Here is a 23,461-nt window from a genome sequence, read left to right on the forward strand (position 1 = left end):
CAAGCTGAATTTTGGACTCCTGTTCTTTAAAAAGACAGAACAAAGGCGAGATATGAATTTTCACAGTAATACAGGGAAGATAATGCACCAGATTCTCCATTACTGTGGTGATACAAATGCGTCTAGACATCTACTGCTGCTCAGAGGCTTGGAAACAGTGGCTTAGTGCTCCCAGGTAACAGGACACATTGCATTCTGACACACACCTGAGAGAATTTTATTTTATTTTATTTTACTTTACTATATTGCTGTTAGAAGCAGTATCATTTGGGGTTCGCTCACTTTAAAGCACATTATTAAGCGTATCTTTAAGAAATTATTTTATCTAGAGATTACTAAATGTTAGCTCTAAAAATGTTTCAAAAATGCAAGTACATGCTAATTTTAATTTAACTTAAATTTTTAGTTTAATCTTTTTCATTAGGGTTGAAAAGGCTTTGCTGCCCCCAAAGGCTTCGTGAGTGTGATGAGATATTTCTAGGATATAAATAATAAGGTAGAAGGAAGTTCTAATGGTTTTGGTATTTTTCGATCATTTTTATTAATGGTTCTGTACAGCTTTGAAGATCTGTTGCACTCTGTAAGTGCTAAGTATTATTTAATAGTAACTGTATAAAATTACTGAAATAGAAAGGGTTATGGTCTTGGGGGCTGATTATGGAAATAATTGAATTTAAGCCCAGTCATTTAGTGCCTTATCCCAAAAGCTGTGCATCTTTCTAGGGATATGACTTTAGCATTGTTTATGCTTTAAAATACACTTCTGGGTTGTAAAGGATTAATGGAAAGTAGAAGCAAGGATGGATTATTTTTCTTAAGAGAGATTTTAGTCGAAATAATAAATTAGAGAGTTGTAGACCTGAAAGTGTAAGTAAAGGCACTAAAGCTGCCTCACAGTGAGAGAGGTTTAATTAGTTCATCTGTGAATTTGTTTACACAGTTTGAACCTAATTCAGCACGTTGTAGTGTAACCTCTACTGTGTACAGCTAATTTGGCTGAAATTACTCTAATATCTTTCATTTTGTCCAAATTTAAAATATGGTGTGAAATCTTTTCTCACTGAAGAGCAATTCCCTAAATCTTGGGATCATACGTGAGGAGTACCTTGTGTGACTATGTAGTACTTAAATGGTATCGTGATATTTACCATCTATAGTCCCTGTTAGGCATTATTCCTATTTTGTTGAAAGAAGAAAAGTCCTCCTTGTCCAGAGAACTGTCATCCTTCTGCCTTTGTCACTGTGTACAGCTGTCCTTCCAGCCCAGATCCTTCTTCCATACTACATTACCTCTACCAATTGCATGCCTAACGTGCTTGCCTTAAAAAACTATTTCTTCTTCCTCCACATCACAGATGTTTAGTGAGTGTGTTCGGTATATTTGTGTCTGAACATCATATTTTTCATCACTTCAAATGCCTGCATTGTGATCTGTGTCACTGAACTGAGTAAAGGCCAGTCCCTGTTGCAATCAATTACAGTGGAACTATACTGTAATCACAGGTAGCTGAGATTATTTAAAAGAGGAACCACAGACTTTAGACTGCATGTGAAGTGCAAACCTATTAAGCACAGTAGGCTTCCTGTTATTTTGGTTGTTTTTAATATACTGATGTGTTCTGGAGGCATTCGCATGCAAAGAGGGAGAGAGGTGTGTGAAGTTCCTTTTACTGAATACTACTTTTTCCATAGTGAAATAATTGTTCTTGGCCTTTTAACCAGAAAAAACCCATATTTTAACCATCTCTTCAGAAAATAGAAAAGGCTTGACATAATTCGGAGAACGTTGGGTTGAGGAGTATTAAAAATAATTTGTTACTGAAATAGAAAATTTTTTTAGTCATTTCAGAAGCATTTAAGTTACTTTTTTGATATCTAGAGATGTCAACTTGACCTAAAGAGAATCCCTAACCTACAAGAGTTTGAAATAGTGCTGGGAAATCCAGGTTGGCCTTTTCAGCAGACATAGCCTTTTAGCTACTTGGGAATGTGTTACCCTGTGAGCGTTACAGTGCTTGTGGGATTGCCCTTGATGTGAACATCACTGTCTCTGCTTCAGACCAGCTTCTTGCCCCGTGCTTGTACCTGCAAATTGCACTTCTGTCCAACTGGAGGGTTAATATCCCAGCCTTTCAAGAAGGCAGAGCTATGTAGGCTCTGTTGAGGTTGTTTATTTTGTCCCCTACATCTGTACATTGGAAACTAGAAGTCTGATGCCATATGTGACCACCAATCCCTCCTTTCATGCCTCCCCATGTGGATTTTTTGCCTTATGTAGGCCTGCTGCAGTTTATGGACTGCAGGGTAGAGACAATGGAGTCAGGAGCTCAGACAGGAAAGCTGGGAATGGGAACTGTCAGAACTCACTGTAGAAAGGGATCGGTCCCATCGGTGATTACTGCGGAGTTAAAGGGAACTCGCCAAAGGGTGAGAGTACTTGAAGTTTGAGAAGAGATTAGTTTTAAAATGTATATTGGTTAGACTTGCTGGCTTTTATCTCCTGAACCAGTGTATGAACAGGAAGCTCTGATTTAGCCAAACAGAAGTAGACATCTCTCTCCAAGAGCAAGCCAGTTTCTTCCATCAATGTTGTTGCCCATTGGCTGTGAGAGGAAGAAAGAGGACAAGTTCTGTGTGAGAGCATGACCTTATATTGTATTAAAGTACATACATAAGTACACTCTAATGATGCCGCTTCATACTGCAGCTGATGAATCTGACAGCTGGTTTCCTCTGTAAGAGGTGGTCATCGTTCCCTTGCCTGTCACTGATGCTGGGCTCCTGCCTCCCTTATGTTGATGTTGCAGAAAGCCAGTTCAGAGAGTTCAAACAGGCAAAAAACGAAGCTTGAAATAGGGTAACTTAGAGCTCCCCAAGGCAGTTTAGTATGGAAAAAGAAGGAATGAGGGAAGTCTCCCTCTTGGCCATTAGATAAGCTTTAGTCAGAAAAATCCCCATCAGGGTGGGCTTCCATGGGCTGCTGGCAGCTCAAAAGTTGTGCTCCTGGTGAAACAAATGGTGCTCCTATTCCCACCCAGTTTCAGCCATGGCTGTGAGCTGGATCTTACTCTGATTTGAAAGAAACTTCAGTGTCCATGCTGTGGCCACCAACACTCACCCACCCTACAAACCCCAAATCCAACAGCCCAAACAAAGCACAACACAAATAATCTGCAAATTTTGAACCTTATTCAGGTTGTAATGACCCTGTACGCCTCTACTGTACAATTGCTTTACTTGCAAGCAAACCCAAGGGAATCAGCAGGTGATTGGGTCCATCGCCCTGGCAGGAATGTGTGGAATCACAGTTTTCAGCAACAACAGGTAGTTTGATCAGTTTATGCTGACTGAGAAACAGAAAAGTTAGATGGAATCCAGAAAATAAAGTTTCAATTTATTTAATCATGTTGTACACAGCATTTCACTGCATCTCTGCACAGTGCTGGGGCTGTAATGGTGGAATTCACCTCTTTGAAACAAACCCAAAGTTTATAATGACTTTATTCACCAGAGTTTTAGTGCATTCTTTATTAAATTTTATTAGGATAGCTTGACTTTCAAACTAATTAAAGCACTACTGTTTGTCTTCTTTCCAAAAATACTTTGTTTTAAATATTGCAATCACTTAGCTAAGAGAGGGAGTAATTAAAGTTATTCTCAAGTTGCACAATTTAGTTTATTTAAAAATGCTTTATATAGTTTTTAGATGAAGTTATAAATGTTCACTTTGGAACTACCTGAAGATTAATAGTGATGCATTTGAAATGCATTATTTTTTTATTGATTCTTAATGTAGTAAATTACTGAAGTTATTTGGCAGCAAACAGAAATAGCCAGTGATGTTGTTCACATTTATTTTCCTGATAGCATCGCAATTTGCATTAATTGCATTGCAGCTGCACTCACTTATATTAAAAAGCTTCTACCATAATTAATCCTTTTTATTTCAAATCATTTTGGCACAATTTCTAGCAATAAACACTCATAAAAGACAGACACGTGAAAAATAACATACAAGTTTCTTCAATATACCTATTGCTGTTTTTTCCTGACAAGGAATTATTGATAGGCTTCTAGGATCGAGTGTTGCAAGTGGTGAAGACTTAAGACCAGTTTGAAAAATGCTAAGTGGATTATTTTGCATAAAAAATAGACAGGTTTTGAATTTGTGTAATTAACCTGTGTTTAGAAAATACCTTGATTTATGTCTACATTTGTATTTCAGTTGCATACATTATGGAAATTTAATTTATAATCCATTTAGCTGATGTGATCATAGTTTTTAGTGCTATCATTTATTAGTCCTTGTATATTAAATGCTCTAAAGGCTTAAACCTGCCTTGTGTAAAAAATTACACCTCTGCATTTACATTTTATGAGTCATAGATGGAATTCCATTTTAAATTCGGGTAGCTTTGATATATTTAAGGAATTACAATAGCTTTATTGTTGCTAATGCAGGAACAGCAAACACTGACCTTACACATTGCAAATTAATGATTTATCCCTCTAGTTTGCTTTTAAAGTCAACTATACAAATGAGGATTTTGACTTCTACACCTTGAATAAATCATATGGCTCTAAATATAATGCACCCTTTGGCTTTGAACTCGTTATTCTCAGGTTTTTTTGCAAGGTCTAACTCACCTCATAGAAAAATGTTCTTTCAAAAGTTTAAGGAATTGTGTATATTTTTCTTAACGTCTTTGTTGGAATATCATTGAGTGATTAGAGCTACCTTTATTCTTCTTTTTTCTGTTTATTTTTTCACCCTCAGTGTTATTCCTTTTCTAAGTTTCCAGCAGATTCTGGAGGAATTAAGTAATGTCAAAATACTGCTCTTGGAGAGTTAAAAGGAAACAAAGACGTTACAATGATGTTATGTTGGTGATGCCTTTCCTGATGAGCCTGGCAGTGATACTGATGATCTGTAAAGATTTGCTTGTCACTAGTAGAGAGATGCTGATGTGGCAGACAGAGTGGACAATGAGAAAGGCAGCATGTGCTAGGAATGGGTCTTTTTAAAGCAGGGGTCTTTTATTCAGAATAGCTCTGAAGTTACCATAAGTACTTTTTTCTTCCAGTCAAGAAGTTGTTACTGACTTTGTGAAAAATAATGCAGAGATATTTTGCACTTTGTGGAAATGTGCTCATACAGTAGATCAATGTAGAATGGTATTGCTTGAGTTTGAAAATTCTTGAGGATAATTTGAGTTTGCAGTCAAAATACATCTTTCATGAGTGCTGCAAATTTGGGTCGGGTACATGTTTGGTTCAGTAATTTTTTGACATCTGTAGCAGTGTCAGGCATAGAAAGGATTGGACCTGTAATACAGTCAGAACTGGTAAACTCTTGTCTTGGAAATGATGTTTTGCCTGTGGCATTAGAGCAGTAGAATTCAGCCAAAATGTGCAGCAATGAATCTGTAACATGCAGGAGATAGGTTTTATTAGTTTAAAATGTACTGGTTTTACAGAGTTATTTTTAAGGGCATGAGGGGGATGAAAGTTCTATGTGTAGTGATGGATATGAGTGGAATGACATTGCTTGTGATGGTGCTAATGGAAGTAGAGATGTTAACTTTTTTTTAAAGACATTCTTGGTGCAGTTGCGTTGTCCTTTAGCAAACCTTGCTTTTCCTGAAAATCTGTGCAGTTTGGGTAAGAAGAGTAATGACAGATAAGCAATGACCATACATTTTAAATCACAACATAATTAATTTGTGAGATTTGGGACCTTGGTATTTCACAAGAATATTCACATTTCAAATTTTAGATGAATATTCTTAAATTTATGCAATATCTGAGCTATTTCCATGGCAGAAGAACCTACTCAGACACCAAATTGAAATGGAATTACTCAAAAGTTGAGAAATAGACAATAGCCTTCAGAATTCCTGCATGTGCAACAATAAAATCTAATGTATTTTTAATTGCTTTATTTTTCAGGCTCTTTATGAAAATATGCTGGTGGAGCTGCCATTTGCTAGTTTTTTCCTCTCAAAATTATTAGGGACAAGTGCTGATGTTGACATTCATCATTTAGCTTCACTAGATCCAGAAATGTACAAAAATTTGCTTTTTCTCAAGAGCTATGAAGGGGATGTGGAAGAACTTGGACTAAACTTCACCGTGGTAAATAATGACCTTGGGGAAGCGCAGGTAAGAATGGCTTTGAAATTTTTTTTCTTTTATCTATGACTGGTGAATCATTACTATCTCTACTAAATTTTTTAATTTAAGTGTGATAGTAAACAACTGTTAAAGGTGCTGTGAGCCATTAGTTGGGTTTCTGACTCAATATTTGGAGCAGAGAGCAACTAACTTGTACTTAAAAAAATAACTTTTGATGATTACCTTAAGGTTTGGTCTTTTAAGTAGTAAACTGCAGTGATTATTTTTCAACAGTCATACATATAAAGCTCTATTGCCTGAGAATGTCTCTTGAACAAAAATACGTTGTTTCTTCAATTGCACTTGTAATAATTGCAAAATTTAGATGATGTGTAAACTCTAGAAGTACTGCCTGGCTTTAGAATTGCAGGTAGCAGTCAGAGAGGTTTTAAATAATAATGATAATAAAGACCCTTTACTGTGGGACAAGCATTGTCTCTGTAACTGCAATTTTCAAAGTAGAGAGCCTGAAGTCTGCCCGACACAAATTTCTTTTTTTTTTTGTATACCCACCTCTTTTTTTTTTTGAGACATCAGATTAGTCAGAGGGGATAAATGGTGTTCAGTGCTTCTATAAAGCAGTTACTTAGGTCCTTAAATCTGAGTTTTTAACACAGTTGCACCATATAATTTGATTATAGCTTTTATTTGCTCTGTTGTGTGGACTAAAGACCACTCATAGTAGAAAATAAATGTCACTAGAGCTTTAAAAGCCTGTCTTAGTGTGCTAATGCAGGTAGCCTCCTAGGTAAAGTCTTTTGTTGGGCTTCCTCTTTCATTTTTGAGGATTTAAAATTGAGGATTGAAAACTTACACTGGGTTATGGCATATAATTGGATGAAAAAAGTAGACCTGCCCACATTGTGACGAGCGGCAGCATCTGAATTCAACCTCCTCTCGTGGGGAAGAAACAGAGACTCTAGAAGAGGGTGAGCAGTTCTCTGGGGTTTGCTGCTCAGGGAAGCTGGGACTTTGCATGTCTCCAACACAGCAGCACCACTGGGATGCAGTAACCTGTCCTGCAAATTGGTAGCTTGAATTCTCTGCTGCTGCTTAAGTCATAGCAAGTTTGCTGGCCAAGACTTCTGCTTGAACAGCATCAGGCTTGGATTTTATCTTACTCCTCTGTCATCCATTTCCTGTCATTTTGGAAGATCCTAAAATCTGGATTGCATTAAGTTTAAAATAATACCCTCAGATTTGGGGTTCCTAAAGCATACTAAAGGAGAGAGGCAACAGTTGCCTGATGTAAGTAACGTTTAATATTAACCATGTGCCGTATGTCGTTTTCCTCCCTGGATTACACTCCCTGTGTGAAACCATCTGACCTGCACTGTCTTTAGAAAAACACTCAAAGACTTGAGATAAAGACGTGATGCAGTGTCGCTGTTGTACCAAGAACGGCGTAAAGAACCACACAAGTCCAAGTGCAGGAATAAAATGGTCCCATTTAATGGATTATAAGTCTGTTTATATAACTTGGTTTGCAAGTGGTGTAATGCTATTGGTCGCTTGACCATCCACCTCTCAGAGTGATTGGCGAATGCTATGACACCCACTTCAAAATAGTTTCTTCAGTGTGCCATCACAAGACTGTGCATAACAAGTTTGCACCTGTGAGGTAAAGTCTTGGTTTACAAAAACCTCTACACTGTTTTCAGCTAGCTTGCATGAGAAAAGAAAACTTCACAGGATGCTGCAGAAGCTGGAAAATTCCTCTGCTTCTAACTTTTTAGTATCCACAATACAGATGTACCCAAAAGCACTCTTAGAGTGGCTGCTGTGTGGTACCATGTGCTCTGCCTGGCTGGTACTGAACTGAGGTCTGTAGCACCCAGAGGTTGGTGCAAAGCACACAAAATGGCAATTTCCAGTATTATGTGGGATCTACAGCGATGGGGGAGAAAGTCTGAATTCTAAAACCATTTATTTAACTGCACTTAAAGTAATAGTTTTGTTGGTCACAGCTAACATAAACCCAGTTTAGTATCTAACTAAAATGAGGGCTGTGGCTGCTGTTTTCAAGATGTCTCATTTGTAATTGTTTGGCATAACTTCTGAATGAATATTTAATATATTAGTGAGTTACTGAGTAACTAGATAACGTGTAAGTTAAAATAAATATTCTGATGCTGGTTTGCTGTTTTTATACTTGAAGAGAGAACATTTTACCCATGGAGTATCAGCCACCTTTTTATGAGGCTCACTGCATGTTACTGTAGTTCAACAGAGCCCATTGGTTCTTGTCACTGTCTTCTGCCTTTCAATGCAACAAGTCTCTTTTTATGCTTCATTTCATTACCTTAATAAACATCATATGGATAAATACATTTTGTCTACTATTTGACTTGTAACCATTGCATACTAATTGATTGTGGCAAGGTAAGGCTAATTCACTTTGGGAAAGAGCTTAATTTGCACTCCTTATGTTCAATGTACATTATATGTAGTTTTCAGCTAAACAGCCACTTTAGTGTTTAATAAATTAGTGCCCAATAAATGCATCATAAATCTATCATTGTAAATAGCTGTCCTCATGGCAGCGTCCATCCACCAATTGTGGCACAAAAGCATTATCTGCAATGAAAAACACATTCAAAAGGGGCTCTATTGCCTCTGTCAGTAATAGAAGGTAGAAATTCTATTATCAGTGTATTGATTCCAATCCTGTAATGTGCTTTTAGACCCCATTAAACTATTGTCAAAGTGCATTCACCAGAAGTTGAAAAAGGTACTTAATAATTTGCACATTAGACCTGCTAATTAGGGGAGCTATGCCATCAACCTTATTTTCCAACCCCAAATAGCTTTTGATAAAGATCTATCTAATGCAGTGATACCAGCCTACATTTCAACTGTTGGGTCTCCTGCAGAAAATGGTGGCCAGTAGCAAAGTCTCTAAGGAGGTCAGCCTATAGCTACAGACAGGTACCTTCAAGCAGCTGTGTAGATTGATTTAAGTTTTCCTCTTATCTTTTGGATGAGATGATTATGAAAGGTCTGTAAGAATAACAAATTCAAGAAGACACCTTTCGTATTCAGACCTTTGTCCGTCCCTTTTTTCAGTGAGGAAGGCGAGTTTTGTGGCTGTCCAGGGGCAGAGGGAGATGCAAATAAACATTTCCTCTTCCTTCAGAAATGTTGGATACTGTACTCCAGAAACTGTTTGAAAGTATCAGTCTCAAACACTGATACTTGAGAGTACGTAGATCAGAAGTTGAGTATGATCAGAAGATTCCATAAATAAAAGTGTAAAAGCACAAACCCACAGAGAAGCACTATAATATATATGGCAGCAGTTTCTATGAAACCCATCTAGTGTAGAACTTGGTGTTGGGACACCTTCTTGGGCTTTTTAAACAGGTGTGAATGCCATTGCTGTCACTGAAAATATGCTGACTCACCAAAGGGGAGTTCTTTGCCTTTAAATTTCTTCGGGGGAAAATTTTAAAGCCTTAAAAATACTTTTGAAAGTTTCCATCTTGACAACCTCTTTACTGGGTTACAGTGGCTTAGATGAATGATTTTAGAGGTTTTTCAGCAGCTAAGTAGTTAAGCTGAGGCTGAGCCTTCTCAGGCAGACTCATAACAGTTACAGAAAATGCATTCTTAGGCATTCATATGCAACCTCCTACTTGAACTCCTGCCTGAATATCTGGAAGGCAGGTGACAGGGAAAGAAAGGAAAAAAAACTTCATCGACTTATTTTCAAAATGGGGAAAAACTGTAGAGGTGATGTGACCAAAAGTGATCAGAGCCCAAGAGAAAAGATTTTCATCTTGTAGGAGTTCTTGGATATCTGTAAGAGCTTTGTGAAATTGTGCTGGAGGTTCTGTGGTTCTGTGAAGAGATACATGTCTTATGTCTTCATGCGGGACTTCTCTGTCCCGTTTTGGTATTTCCCCTTCATTTTGAAGATGCACTTTGTGAGTAGGGAATCAAATTTGTCTGAATGATCTGAGTACTTATTTAAATTACATCTATGGTTTGATTGCCTTTTAGTACATGCGATTTTGATTAAGAACCAAGTTAAAATGCTTTTTGTTTGTTTGTTTCAACTTAGATCTACAAAATAGAAGCTGAGGTGATGACACAGGGAGGGCTGTAGTGTGGCCTGTCCCGGGTTACCTGGGTTATTGTCTTGCCCCATCTAGTGGCCAAAACTGGATGGACAAAAGTAAAAATGAAGCTTAGGAAGTGTTTAAGATGTATTAAGTTGTGCTATGTTTCCTTTTTTTGAAAAGGAACTCTTGAACAATAATTCCTGACTTTTTAGAATTAAATGGGAATTCTAGAATAGTTCCTTTAATGCCATGAAACATTGAATGACTGAAAAGTGGCCTGCATCTACCTTTACTTTAGTTTTGTGCTTACCAAGTGTTACTGTTTTCTGTCTCCTGTTTTACATCCTTCTTAGCCTTTTTGGCATAATATATTTATTATTTGTGCTCTGTTATCCCTTTTGTTTTGGTGTTGGATGATACTTTGACAAAACAATGGTAAAATTAACTTCACACTGACAAACTCCGAAAAGGGATAGTTAGGTTTCTAGAAAACCCCAGGAAATGCAGTTAACAGAATGCTCTACCCTAGCTATGGCAATGCAGGGCTCTGGGGAGGAAGGGAAGCTACAGAAACATTGCTGGATCAGAAATCAAGATTTGCTACTTAAAAATATAAAAATAAAAGGAATAATAGGATTTAAAACCAAAATAACTTTGTCCTGTTTTCTAAAAATAGTGGTCAGGAAGAGAACAACACCTTTTTTCCTTTGTTTTGCAGGAAGAACTTTATGGGGAGAAAATAGCTTTTTATTATAGAATGAATACAGCTTTCCTGACATCCCTCGAGCACTGTGGAGCCAGTGCTATTACAATGCAAGTGTAAATTAATCTGTGTTCTGATTTCTGTTTTCTGGCCTGCAGGGAAGGTCAGACGTTTTATTTCACCTAGTGCTGGGATGATCTTAAATCCAGCAGTTTTGTAGAACATCCTGCCAGTAGTTTCCCTTGGCTATTTTAGGAAGGAGATCAGTTCAAGCATGTTTTAGTGTAAATACTGAGCTTACAGAAATTACTGTGTGCACATAGAGGGATATCTATTAGGGTGTTGCTGGTGTCCATATTGTTAAGAGATGCTTGATGAGTTAGGTAATACAAATATGCTTTAATATGGCCTAATTCAGTGTGTCCATACCTCAGAGAGAGGGATTATATTAAATGGTATCAAAACCCCACGGAATTCTGCTGTTCTGCAAACAAGTAGAGAAAGTTTGTAAGGTAGTAAAATATTAGTAATATTGAGGTCACAACACTGATCTGTTCGTGTGCAACATCACTGGTTGCTCTGATCTTGTAAAGCTACAGAGGACAAGAATTTAAGAGGTAAGAGAAAGCCTTCTGATCTTGTTAGGCTTTGTAAAAGGTATTTTATAGGAGGAAATAAAAAAACCCTGTCTTTAGTTCCATGTAAAAGTCTCTGGGAAGATTAACGAAGTTGCTGCCCATAAGTAATAGATCATGGATATATTTGAAGAGGAAGGAAAGAGTTGTTTAAGCTCTTCAACATTGAAATAAGGACAATGGGTATGAACAAACTTTACCAATTGAATTTGAAGTGAAAACGAGAACGTTTCTTGTCAATAATTGGATTAATCTGATGATTAACTTTCCAGCGACAGTAGTAAACTTACTGCAGTGGGATGAAACACAGAGGAGAGAGCTCAGCAGTGCAGGGGCCCCTTCTCATCAGCTGTTTCCACTGTGGTATGGAACATGTCCCTTACTTCTATTAATACTCCTTGTGGACTTCACCAGTAAAAATACCCTCACCCTTAGGGCAGTCAGTGGCCCCAGGCACAGTCATGTACCCTCTGGAAATGGTCCTTGGCTGTGTCCCATGCCAGGCTCTGAGATGGGTGATCTCAGAGAGAGCCCTCCTGGGTCTTGTAACCCTGGTTCTTGTTGAAGGGGCCTTGCCCAAAGGGAGCACGATAATGTGTACAGGGTGTGAAATGGTGTCACCTACACTGACACCTTCCTCTTGCTTAATTCTTGCAGGAGTAGGGTGTAAGCATAATCAGTACTTGCATACAGACATGGAGTATTGATGAGTTTTTTTACTGTAGGCGCTAACAAAAGCCAGAAACTTGGAGCTGAAACATTAAAATGGGAAGGAAGACTTATAATAACACCTATTGTAATTCAGGTTGTGGTAGCTTATCAAAGTGCTAGATACTCCATCACAGGATTGCATATCTCTGAAAAATGTGCACTAACTCATCTGTGGATTTATTGAGTTAAATACAGGAATCTCTAGACAGAATCCTCTGGCCTGTGTTGTCTGGGAGGTCAGAATTCATAGATCTTAATGGTTTCTTTTGCCTTAAAGAATATGAATCAAGAAAAACTCTGAATGCTCAAAAGCACTGTGAATTTTTAATCATACCATTTTGCACATTTTTCTTAGTACAAGAACAGCTCACATTATTAGGTAGCATGTTAGAAAAGAAACTATTAATGTGTTTAATTCTCTGTGCTCTAAAGATGTCATCATTACTACATATTGAAGTGCACAGTTGGTTTAAATGAAGAAATTGGTGACTCCTGAGTGTAGGAAGAAAAAAAGAAACAAGAGTTCTGAAGAGTTCTGGAAGGTGACAGTATCTCAGCTTTTCAGGTTTTTTTAATTCTTCTCTGAAGTACTCTAGTAATACCTTCCAGTTGGGTTGCTGCTTAACAAAATTAACCTCATGTAGTAAAGAGTAGAATATGTGAAGGCCTCTCCTGTTTTAGTAACAACTATCTTTGATCCTTGTTTATTTCTTAATGCAATTACAGTATCTTTAGTTTTGGGGTTTTTCTTTAAAAATTCTTCCACAATGAGGTACCTTGGTGTACCTGAAGGACAAAAGTTGAGCTTCCCAGTAGAAAAACAACCCTTAGGCTTGATTTGTTTGGTTGGTTTTTTTACTTTCGTTGAATGTACTGAGCGTATACAACAGTACATTTTCAACAGTATGAATTGTGAATGCTGAGCATTCTGCAAATCAGGCTTGTGTCATACTCTGAATTTTGACTCAGTGGATGTTGCTTTTACCATAATGTGACCCTGCAGAATTCACCAGAGCCCATCCAGGTAAGCACAGCTTCCCTAATCCAGCTGCAGGGAGAGTGTTCTGTGTGAGCTCTGTGCTTTTACAGGCTACTCTCTCTTCCAGGGTACTTAGCAGTGAAGCTGGGGCAAGCTTGCCGAGGAAGGTATTTTCACCTCAGTTCTTGTCTGACTTACGTTGGTGAATTTGGTGTTACAGACGGCTCCTATAAGAGAGCTCTGACTGTGCTGAGTCTGCTTTCTGGTGATAACCCATGGGACTGTGTGATGAGCTGCATTGGCAGCTGGAGCTCTGGGTGCACAGAATGTGCTCTTACACATAACCAGAAAAACAACCTATCTTTGTAACTCCTCGTAATCTTCTATCTTAGTTTGAGGTGAATATTCCTGAGTGTGTTCTAGTCAACTTCAAATGGATACATCACTTCCTAGAATGTTTTGCAGCCCCATGTCACGGTTGGAGCAGAGCAGTGCAGTTTATCAGGGTGATGGGAATTGCTGTGTTTGTAGGTGGTTGAGCTGAAGCCCGGTGGAAAGGACATTCCCGTCACCAGCGCTAACCGGATTGCGTACATCCATCTGGTGGCCGACTACAGGCTGAACAAACAGATCCGGCAGCACTGCCTGGCTTTCCGTCAGGGGCTGGCCAACGTGGTGAACCTCGAGTGGCTTCGAATGTTTGATCAGCAGGAAATACAGGTACTTCTCCTTAAAGCTGCAGAAAACAATGGCTCTAAACAGAAATAATTGCTGATTTTTGCCTGTAATGTAATGGTCTCATTTCCTTTGCCATTAGGTTCTGACTTCTGGTGCACAAGTTCCTATTAGTTTGGATGACCTTAAATCTTTCACAAACTATTCAGGTAAGCATATTTTGCTTAAGTAAAAAAATCTATTATAACTGACTTGGGAATAAATGAACTTGCTTTTTATCTTGCCTTTTAAGAAAAAGTTGCAGGGCCATTCTTGTTACTTTTGGCCAAATTTGGTAGATGGGACTAAATTTCAGAACATTGACTAAAATTCCAACACAGTTTTATAAGTGCTGGGAAACTGAGATATACAGTTTATTTTATTCACACACTTAAATGCAAGTTTATAGCCAGATGATTCAAGGGTGTTTCTTTTCTAAATTAAGTTAGTTGATGACTGTGTCTGGTTGATCTGAAAACAAGTCTGCAGATGACTTTGGGGATAGCAGTTTGTACCACCACATTCAGATATGTACTATTTCTCAGGCAGTCTGAAGAGAAAGATCATAGTTTTAGCTTGTAAGAATTTTTTCCCTGCATTTATCATGAATGTAATCAAAATGTAGCTACCAAGTCATCAGTTCACATCTGGGCTTACTTCAGGGTAAGTGGATTCATTCAGTAACATCCTGGGTCTTGCAGATTTTGTGCGTTCTTGGAGTGAAAAGGCAATAATCCGAAGTTACTAGCTAAATGCTAAACTAAATAAAATTAATTTAAAATTCGATTCAGTGAAGAAAACTGCGTTTAAGAAGCTGAGGGATATAGTAGCCATAGGTAAGCAATGAAACTGAAATTGCAGGGATCAGAGACTTGTAGGTACTGGGAGTTAGCCATACAAGCCTGCTGGTTATAATATTTTCCCCAGACTTTTCAAGATTGATGCTAGGTTTTCTGAAGAATTTATTTCTTACATAAAAATATTCTAGCTGTAAATCATTTAAATCTCATTGTAGGTGGCTACACAGCAGACCATCCTGTAATTAAAATATTCTGGAGAGTTGTAGAAAGCTTCACTGATGAAGAGAAACGTAAACTACTCAAATTTGTAACGAGCTGCTCTCGACCACCTCTTCTGGGGTTTAAGGTACGTCTTCTGGCGTCCTGGCAAGCTTTTAGAAATGCTGCAGATGTTGATCCAAGTTTTTCTTGTCTAGGAATCTACAATTTGAGAATACTCATCCGTGACTACAGAAATAGCTTCAATGTTTGCATTTGCATGTATAATAAGTACAGTTTTAAAATATGTAATGAAGTGTTCTGCTGCTTTCCATTTTAACTGCGAAATTTGATAAGCTTACAGACCCATTGATTAGAGCACTTGCTGCATGTGATGGAAGGTCCTTGCTGCCATTTTATGTTACTGTGCCGAAGCAGAATTGCTACCAGTTTGAAGCAAAAGATTGAGTTAAGCATAGTGCCTTCTAAGTCAGGCAAAAGAGAATTTAGGATATAAAAGCAGCTATTAAATTTGATCCTCTTAAATTAACCATTTGAAGCAGGACATACATTGTCTTCTTTTCTAATTCCCATTTATCTGCTTATAGGTCACAGCTCATTACCCTTAGTAGCAAAATATTTAGCTGCTGTCTCCAGATTGCTATTTACAGGGAAGCTTAAGTATGAAGAAAAATTTTCTGTACTGCTAATGAAACTAAAGAGAGACCAAGGCAAGGTGAAGACATTTTGAACCTAAGTTGTGGGGATATTCTACCCATGAATTTCACTGGACTGCAAAATTTTGGCTAAGAACCAGACATCATGTCATTTCCCCTAAAATGTGGGAACATTGAGTGCTGTGGAGTGGTGTTGCCATGTGGATAGGCAACATCCTTCATCTTCAACATCTGTAATCTGTAGCTCAGTTACACTCCTTTTATAGACACCCGGGATTGGAACTGGCACTTTCAGTTGGTAACTGGTCTGACTGTTCTGTGTGTCAACTTCAGGATGAAATGAGTCATTTCTTAGACTCCCAAAAACATGCTAAGTAGATCCCCTTTAAAGACTGTCCATAGATTTGATACGGAGACAGTGGAGATGGCTTTTGAAACACATGAATCCTGTCTAGGGTATTTGTTGATTGATTTATGTGATTCCTTATTTAAAAGTCTGCAGGCATTTCTCCTAAACTCCCCAGGTCCGTGTGATTATCACTGTACAGTATTCTAGCAATGAATGGGATTTTACAGGACAGCAGGAAGAGCAATTGGAAAACTCTGGGATGAGACCAAGATAAAACAGTGCACGTCAGTCACGTGAGGAAGGGAGAATTGGGAAACAACTGGGGAAACCATTTAAGCAGAAGTTCCCATTTGTTGTCATCCTCTTTTAATTACAAGGGGAGGGGAGGAAGTGCAGATGTAGGTACCCAGCTTTGAGGTAGCCAGTGTGACATTTGAAGAGATGGAGGAAGTGAATCGAAAGTCTAAAGATATTAAGGCTGACAGTGACACATTTGAAGAAGCTAAATGTGGAAAGCTGAAGTTTGTGCATTCTCTTGGGAGATGGGCCACAAACTGACTGTAACATATGTGGCTAGGAAAAAATGGAAGCAAATTAGGCACCAAATTTTCGGCATGAAAGCAGTAAGTTAAAAGATGAATTCACTGAACAAGGGGCTTGCATGCTCAGCCACATGCAGCAGTGTTGGCAGAGGAAAGCAGCTGAAAGGGTGTTAGAGCTGCTCTGCTGGGCAGTACCGCAGGGTGGCTGCAGCAGGACCTGTTTCCAGGGATTTACCTCCAAACCACGGGCTTGCCAGGAAGTGTCTGCCAGAAAGGGCAGTGTGTGACTGGTATTGTCATCATCAGGAATGCCTTCATTGCCCATGACAGTGTGGTGTTTGGAGCTTTGAAGGTGCAGACTGTGAAGCCACGGGAGTGCTGAGTATTACCCGCTAAGTAACTGTGGGAACATTTTTTTGTTGATGTGAGACATGAGCACAAACCATCTTCAAAATGTGTTTGCAGTTTTAGTGTGTGTGTATTTTTCTGAGAGAAAACACAGTTTCTGGTTCTCACTCTGAAATTTTCTGTGTAGGCTTTATATTGTGGGACCAGCATGTTTTCTTCAAGTTGATGCACGTTGATTTAAGATTAGGAAATACCTTGATGATCGCAGTTCATAAATAACACAGTCTAGCTTTGCATCATTTAAAAATTCTAAACTTTCATTGCCAGAGTCAGGTTCAGAATAACACTTACTAAAGCTAATTAAAGTTTAATAAGTTTAATAAATGTGATTGTTACAGACAAAAAAAAAAAATCATTAAAGTGTGGTTGAAAATTGTTAAGTTCCAATCAGGTCACATAATAAATCGATGATACTTTTCCCTTCCAAACCATTGCAGTTTCCCGCTGTACAGTATTTAATTATGCAACAAATGGTGCCCTTGGCATGGCATTTCAATTTAGAATTCCATTTTTAAAGCTAGAGTAGGGGAATTCAATTAACATTTTGAAAGGAACACTAAAAATGCAACATTTTAGCCGTGAAATACTTTTAAGGCCTCCATTTGAACAATAATTTAGCTTAGAATCTCACTGACCTTTTGCCTTTGGAACTGGAATTTTTTTCCAGTTTCTAAAATCAGAACTTTTTAACCTCAGGCAATCATTTGATAAATGAATACTGTCTTGCCAGCAAAAGCGGTGCTTTGGAGGTAACAAATAAATATATTTTCCGCTATACTCTTTCTTGGAAGAAGATAAATGGGATACTTTTTAAAAAATTAAATATTGCATACAAAATGTCTTTAAAGTGTGTCCTTCAGATCAGTAGTTAACACATCAGAAGAATCATCAGGGTGTGACAAGTCGATGTCATTACAGACTCACTATGCACATTGATTGTATGTTTTTGTAGCATTGTAAATTTGTACGCTAGACTGTATGAACAATAACAAATCATTGTATTTTCCTTAGAATCACATAAATTGCTTTGTGTGTTGCAAATTAGTGGATCTTGTTGGGACAAGGCAGAGGGAGACACTATGCAATTCAAGAGTGGTTTTGGTGCTATGAGGAATGAAAGAAAAGCCATTTGAGTGTCATTGTGACAGGTTTTCATCTAGTGGTTTACTTCATAGAAATGTGTGCCAGCTGCTACAGGGTAGATTTTGGCTTGTATACCTTTTTTTGATACGTGGTTGTTTTTTTGTTTCGGTTGCATTTTCCAGGAGTTATATCCTGCATTTTGCATTCACAATGGAGGATCTGATTTAGACAGGCTGCCTACTGCCAGTACCTGCATGAACTTGCTGAAGCTTCCCGAGTTCTACGATGAGAATCTGATGCGAAGCAAGCTCCTCTATGCCATTGAATGTGCTGCTGGATTTGAACTCAGCTGAGCCCAACTGATGCTGATTTGGATGATCTGCAGAGGAACGAACCAGTGCCTACTCTATAAGCAGCACCCATACCCAAGCAGTTTTAAGGGAGTTCTGTCTACATTTCTGCAGTTCTTGTGTTTTACCAAATGCCCTCGGATAGGTTTCATTTCTAAACATGATTTCTTAGTTAGCTTTCATTACTGAATATTGCATTGACATTGCTTTATGACTCAAAACAATGAATGCTGTGTGCAGCGTGGCTGATTTCTGTGTTTATGTGAAGAAAGAGCACATTTAAAGAACAGTGACATCTCAGTGAAATTAACCAAAGATGAAGCTTTGGCTTTGTGCTGTTCAAACATAAATAATTTTGCAAACTGGCAATAAAGTTGTGTACTCTACGGTGCATTGGGATGAGACAGGGCTAACATCCTGTAATTAGTCTTTTAGATGGAAGGCAAGCAGATGTTTGCAGATATCCCAGAACTCAGAGGATGAAAATGCTCATTACTGACAACCTAACAACTTACGCTGTAGAGTTGTTTACTCTATCATCATAGAGAGATGGGCAATCACCAACCATATAAAGTTCAACCAGGGGAAGTGCAGGATTCTGCCCCTGGGATGGGGCAGCCCTGGATGTGTGTACAGACCGGGGAATGAGAGGCTGGAGAGCAGCTGTGGAAAGGGACCTGGGGGCCCTGGTTGATGGCAAGTTGAATGTGAGCCAGCAGTGCCCTGGCAGGCAGGAGGGCCAAGCGTGTCCTGGGGGCATCAGGCCCAGCATGGCCAGCCGGGCAATGGAGGGGATTGTCCTGCTCTGCTCTGGGCTGGGGCGGCCTCACCTGAAGTCCTCGGGGCAGCTTTGGGTGTCAGAATATAAAGAAGACATGAAGCCAGTAGAGAGCATCCAGAGGAGGCCATGAGGGTGGTGAAGGGCCTGGAGGGGAAGCCGTGTGAGGAGAGTCTGAGGTCATTTGGTCTGTTCAGCCTGGAGAAGAGGAGACCCGTTGCAGTTACAGCTCCTTATGAGGGGAAGAGGAAAGGCAGGCACTGATCTCTGGTGACCAGTGACAGGCCCTGAGAAACCAGCATGGTGCACTGGATTGGGGAAGGTTTAGGTTAGGTATCACGAAATGGCTTCTCACCCAGAGGGTGGTTGGGCACTGGAACAGGCTCTCCAGGGAAGCGGTCACAGCCCCAAGGCTGACAGAGCTCAAGGAGCATCTGGACAATGCTCTCCGGCACTTGTTGTGACTCTTGGGGTGTCCTGTGCAGGACCAGGAGTTGGACTGGATGATCCTGATCGATCCCTTCCAACTCAGCATAGTCTATGATTCTGTTTTTGAACTGATTTTGTTTTATACTACCTTCCCTCAAGATGGTAGGCACTGAGATAAAATGGGTGTAATATTGCATTTGTGCTTTCTGAAACACCTCGAAGAAATAGAATTTGCATTATTTTAAGTTCAACCTTTGCTGCATCCTTATCACGTGGACACTGTTCTGAATGGATGTGACTTTCCAGGTTTTTCTCTGTTCTGTTTCTGTCTTTTGTGCCAGGTTGGTTGGTTGATCTTAAATGAATCAGTCTCCTATTGCATACACAGTACATAGAGAAATCATCACTTTGGAAAAATATATCTGTAATAATTATTAAAATTATTTGAACCAAAGTTATCAGGCTTTATCTTTTATATTTGAAGCCTGTGGTGGTCACATTCCTTTTCCCTATCATTTCTTTCCATCTTAAATACCATATCTGTGCCGTAGACACTAATCAAATTAACTTTTTTTGGTGATTAAGCAGCTTTTATATCCATTTCCCTGCAGTATTTCTGCTGAGAAAAGTAAGTGGGAATATGCTGCTTGATATAATTTGATATCTAGAGAAAAAATTGCTTTCATATGGAAGGAGCTGATCCTCTAGTAGTAGGCACATTGTAGGGTTTCGTATGCAAACTGCAGTGAGTTTAAAAAAGGAATTACAGTTCAGACTGTAAGATTCGTAAGTCCATCCCTCTGAACTTTGCTTTTATATTTTAAATCATCAAAAATTACAATCAAGTTTGTATTCATCTCTTATGCAAAAAAATATTTTGCTGTTACTGGAAACTCTGCTGGATTTCCTATTTAATAAGCAGTAACCAGCAATATCCTTTTAAATGTGGGGGAACTGAGTGGTTTTAAGATGTTTACTAGTAACCATATAAAAATGTATAATTTCTTAATTTGGGTAATAAATGAAGTGTTAAAATACTATTTGTAGTCTTGATGTACAGAAATAAAATGATTGGTTTTCTTTTTGGTTTTGCTTTAGGCTTTTTATTTATGTTAAATGTTACATACCCAACCTATTCTTTATCCCAAATTCTTTTTTGTATATTTTTCTACATAAATTATGGAACTTGTAAAAAAGTTGAAAAAGAGATCGGTAATAGTGAAACTGCCTCCCCCTAACTGCAAAACCTGAACACTTCTTTTAGATGGCATTATTTATTTTAGAACCTAATGCTTTAAATATTTTGAGATTATTTTTCAATTCCATTATTTTGCTACATTGGGTAGTGTTGTATCTGTATTTTGTAAAATTAAATTAAATTTTTCTATTAAATATTTGTATTTCGAAGATTGTGTTGGAGTCATGCCAAGTACTGGTGACTGGTAATGTCCACTTTGTGCTTTTGAAAAGGAACCAGTGCCCACTAGTGCTGTCTGTGGCCAGGAAAGCAGCAGGTGCCACAGGGCTGGGGGAAGGGTGACTTGCACAGAGCTGTAATTGCAGGAATCACCGAGCTGCAGAAACCTTCAGGAGAGAACTTGAGTTTGCTGAAAATACTCTGATGTTTTATTTCTTCGGTGTGCAGCACTTGGTGCTCTTGTTTGTGTATCCTGTACATGAGGTGTGACACTGGCACAGGCAGGGCATCAGAGCAGTTGTAGCCCACATTTCACTGTGTGCAGGCTGGAGCTCTGTGCAGCTTCACCACCTTCAGAATCCAGACTGCAGTGAGAGGAGAGTGGGGCTTTTCTTTGGCAACCAGTGCTTCCAGCTCTGCCAGCTGTTTTCAGAGAGGCAGGACGAAGCATGAGTTCCTGCTTTTCAATGATCTATTGCTAGATACTTTAAGGAACGGGAGATAAAGGTGTGAGAGGTAACATAGGCATGTCCTGAGGAGCTGGGGAGTCGAAATGATCTCTTGTAGCACTTATGTAGCAAGAATTGTTTCTGTATGAAACTGGATTTTGTGGATTTTAAAAGAAGAGTGAACTGTCTCCCTGTTGTGATGCTCCCAGAATTTAGGTAGGCAGAGGCAAGAGCACTCTGCATGCAAGCAACCTGAAATACCATTGTAGATTTGATCATCATAACTACAGCAGTAGTAATTATGAGTTTGGGGTTGGTTTCTGTACAAGACAGCCCTTCCTTAAAGTAAGTTTCTGTACTACAGTGTTTCATCCTCCTAGTTCAGTACTTGCTTTTTGAAAAAGCAAGCATTTTCTGATTGGATTTTGTTTTCAAGTAAGTTTGGGTTTGTAATTTTGTAACCTGTTCTAAAAACAGTTTTGTCAAGGTCTATATGATGGAAGAGTTCACAAATTTTTCATCTCTACAAAGTTCAAAGGCGTTAAAAGTTGAATAAAGACATAAAATTAGCACTTGGTCTCTTTATTTCAATGAGGTTTCTTTCCAGATGGGGGCTTAGCCCTATTACGTGGATTAAAAAAAATAAAGCACAGCAAACCAAACCAGGAGTAATGAGCCTTGTCCTTTATCTCTGTTGTCTTCCGTCATGGTCCTGAAAGCCAGACTTGTATAAATCCCACAAAACTGATTTCTAGGGAACATTTATGTATCTGCAGAAGATGAAGGATTTTCCTCCAGTTTCATGTGTAAACACTGAGCTGACAGAAGTTTGATTTGAATAAGGAGGATATCTTCAGGTATTTTTTGGGGAGGTGCTCCATGATAATAATATAAAAGAGCTTCCTGATGCTATTAGTAGAAATGTTGACATTATTTTGGCATCACTTGAGTAATATAGCACAAACATACCTAATTTAATCCTATAAAGGGGTTTGGAATTCAGAGAAAACACTTTTGAGTGCAGTGAGCTCATACATTTCAGTTTCTACCAAAATCTATTAGTTAAATGCCAGTGAGACAGCACATACTCTTATCACCTAAAAAATACTTACTAAAAATAGTACAGCACAGAAAAAAGAAAAAAAAAGAGGAATGTTTTGTTGGACCTGTAATATTTGCTCATATACATGAATCTGTGATAATAATGGTTTGTGATGTAAATGCTTGTTACTTTTTTTTATGATGCTTTTGCCTGTCAGTGAAGGAGAGAAGAAATGAACATGGTCTGTAAAACTGATCAGGATATCTATATTTTTATTGACTTATGCTTTTGTGAATAAAATAATTTGAGTTTTCTTGAAACTCTGCAGAAACACTCTTTCATTTTTTGCAGCAAATTGGGCAGTCTCTTGTTTAAGATTGATAGTACTGACTAGGTTCTAAAAGAATCTAATATTAACTGCTTGTTGGTCTTGAAGTTAGTACTGTTGGAACTGGCTGCCCATGCCAGTGGTGGGGTCACTATCTCTGGAGGGATTTAAAATCCCTGGAGATGTGGCACTGAGGGACATGGCTCTGATGGGCTGGGCAGTGCTGGGTTAATGGTTGGACTCAATCACCACTAAGGTCTTTTCCAACCTAAACATTCCTATCTGTGGTTCTACTGCTTTGGGATGGTTCATATCTTCAGCTTTCGAGCTGTGATTTCCCACTCTGCCAAGGAAGGTGCAGCTGTGAGTTTTCCCTTTGTTTAAGGGTGTCTTTCAAACAATGCACTTGCTCTGCTTTGTAAAAACTTCTTCAGAATCTTTGGAAAAAATAAAACTGCCAAAGTCTGAGAAGCTGTGATTCATAGTGAAGAATGCTACTCTGTCTGCAAACACATACAAAAATGTCTCTTTCAGCTTCTGGAATTTTAGCACATGTGGGCCCCTTTGAAGGTGCAATTTAATTTTTATCTCCTTTGATAATTAGGCTTATCTGCTTCCCTTTGCTTATTTA

General features: G+C 38.6%; 1 protein-coding gene across 1 annotated transcript in view; it reads left to right on the plus strand.

Moving 5' to 3' along the window:
* UBE3C (ubiquitin protein ligase E3C) overlaps positions 1-22,818 on the plus strand; it is a 73,465-nt gene extending 50,647 nt beyond the window's left edge. The window contains exons 19-23 of the mRNA XM_032099205.1: positions 5,950-6,162; positions 13,798-13,986; positions 14,084-14,150; positions 14,996-15,126; positions 18,220-22,818. Coding sequence (XP_031955096.1) covers positions 5,950-6,162; positions 13,798-13,986; positions 14,084-14,150; positions 14,996-15,126; positions 18,220-18,390 — 771 coding nt within the window. The 3' untranslated portion in view covers positions 18,391-22,818. The remainder of the gene's footprint in view (positions 1-5,949; positions 6,163-13,797; positions 13,987-14,083; positions 14,151-14,995; positions 15,127-18,219) is intronic.
* Positions 22,819-23,461: the final 643 nt, after the last annotated feature.

Source organism: Corvus moneduloides, chromosome 1 (genome assembly GCF_009650955.1).
Source record: "Corvus moneduloides isolate bCorMon1 chromosome 1, bCorMon1.pri, whole genome shotgun sequence".
Classification (NCBI taxonomy): Eukaryota; Metazoa; Chordata; class Aves; order Passeriformes; family Corvidae; genus Corvus; species Corvus moneduloides.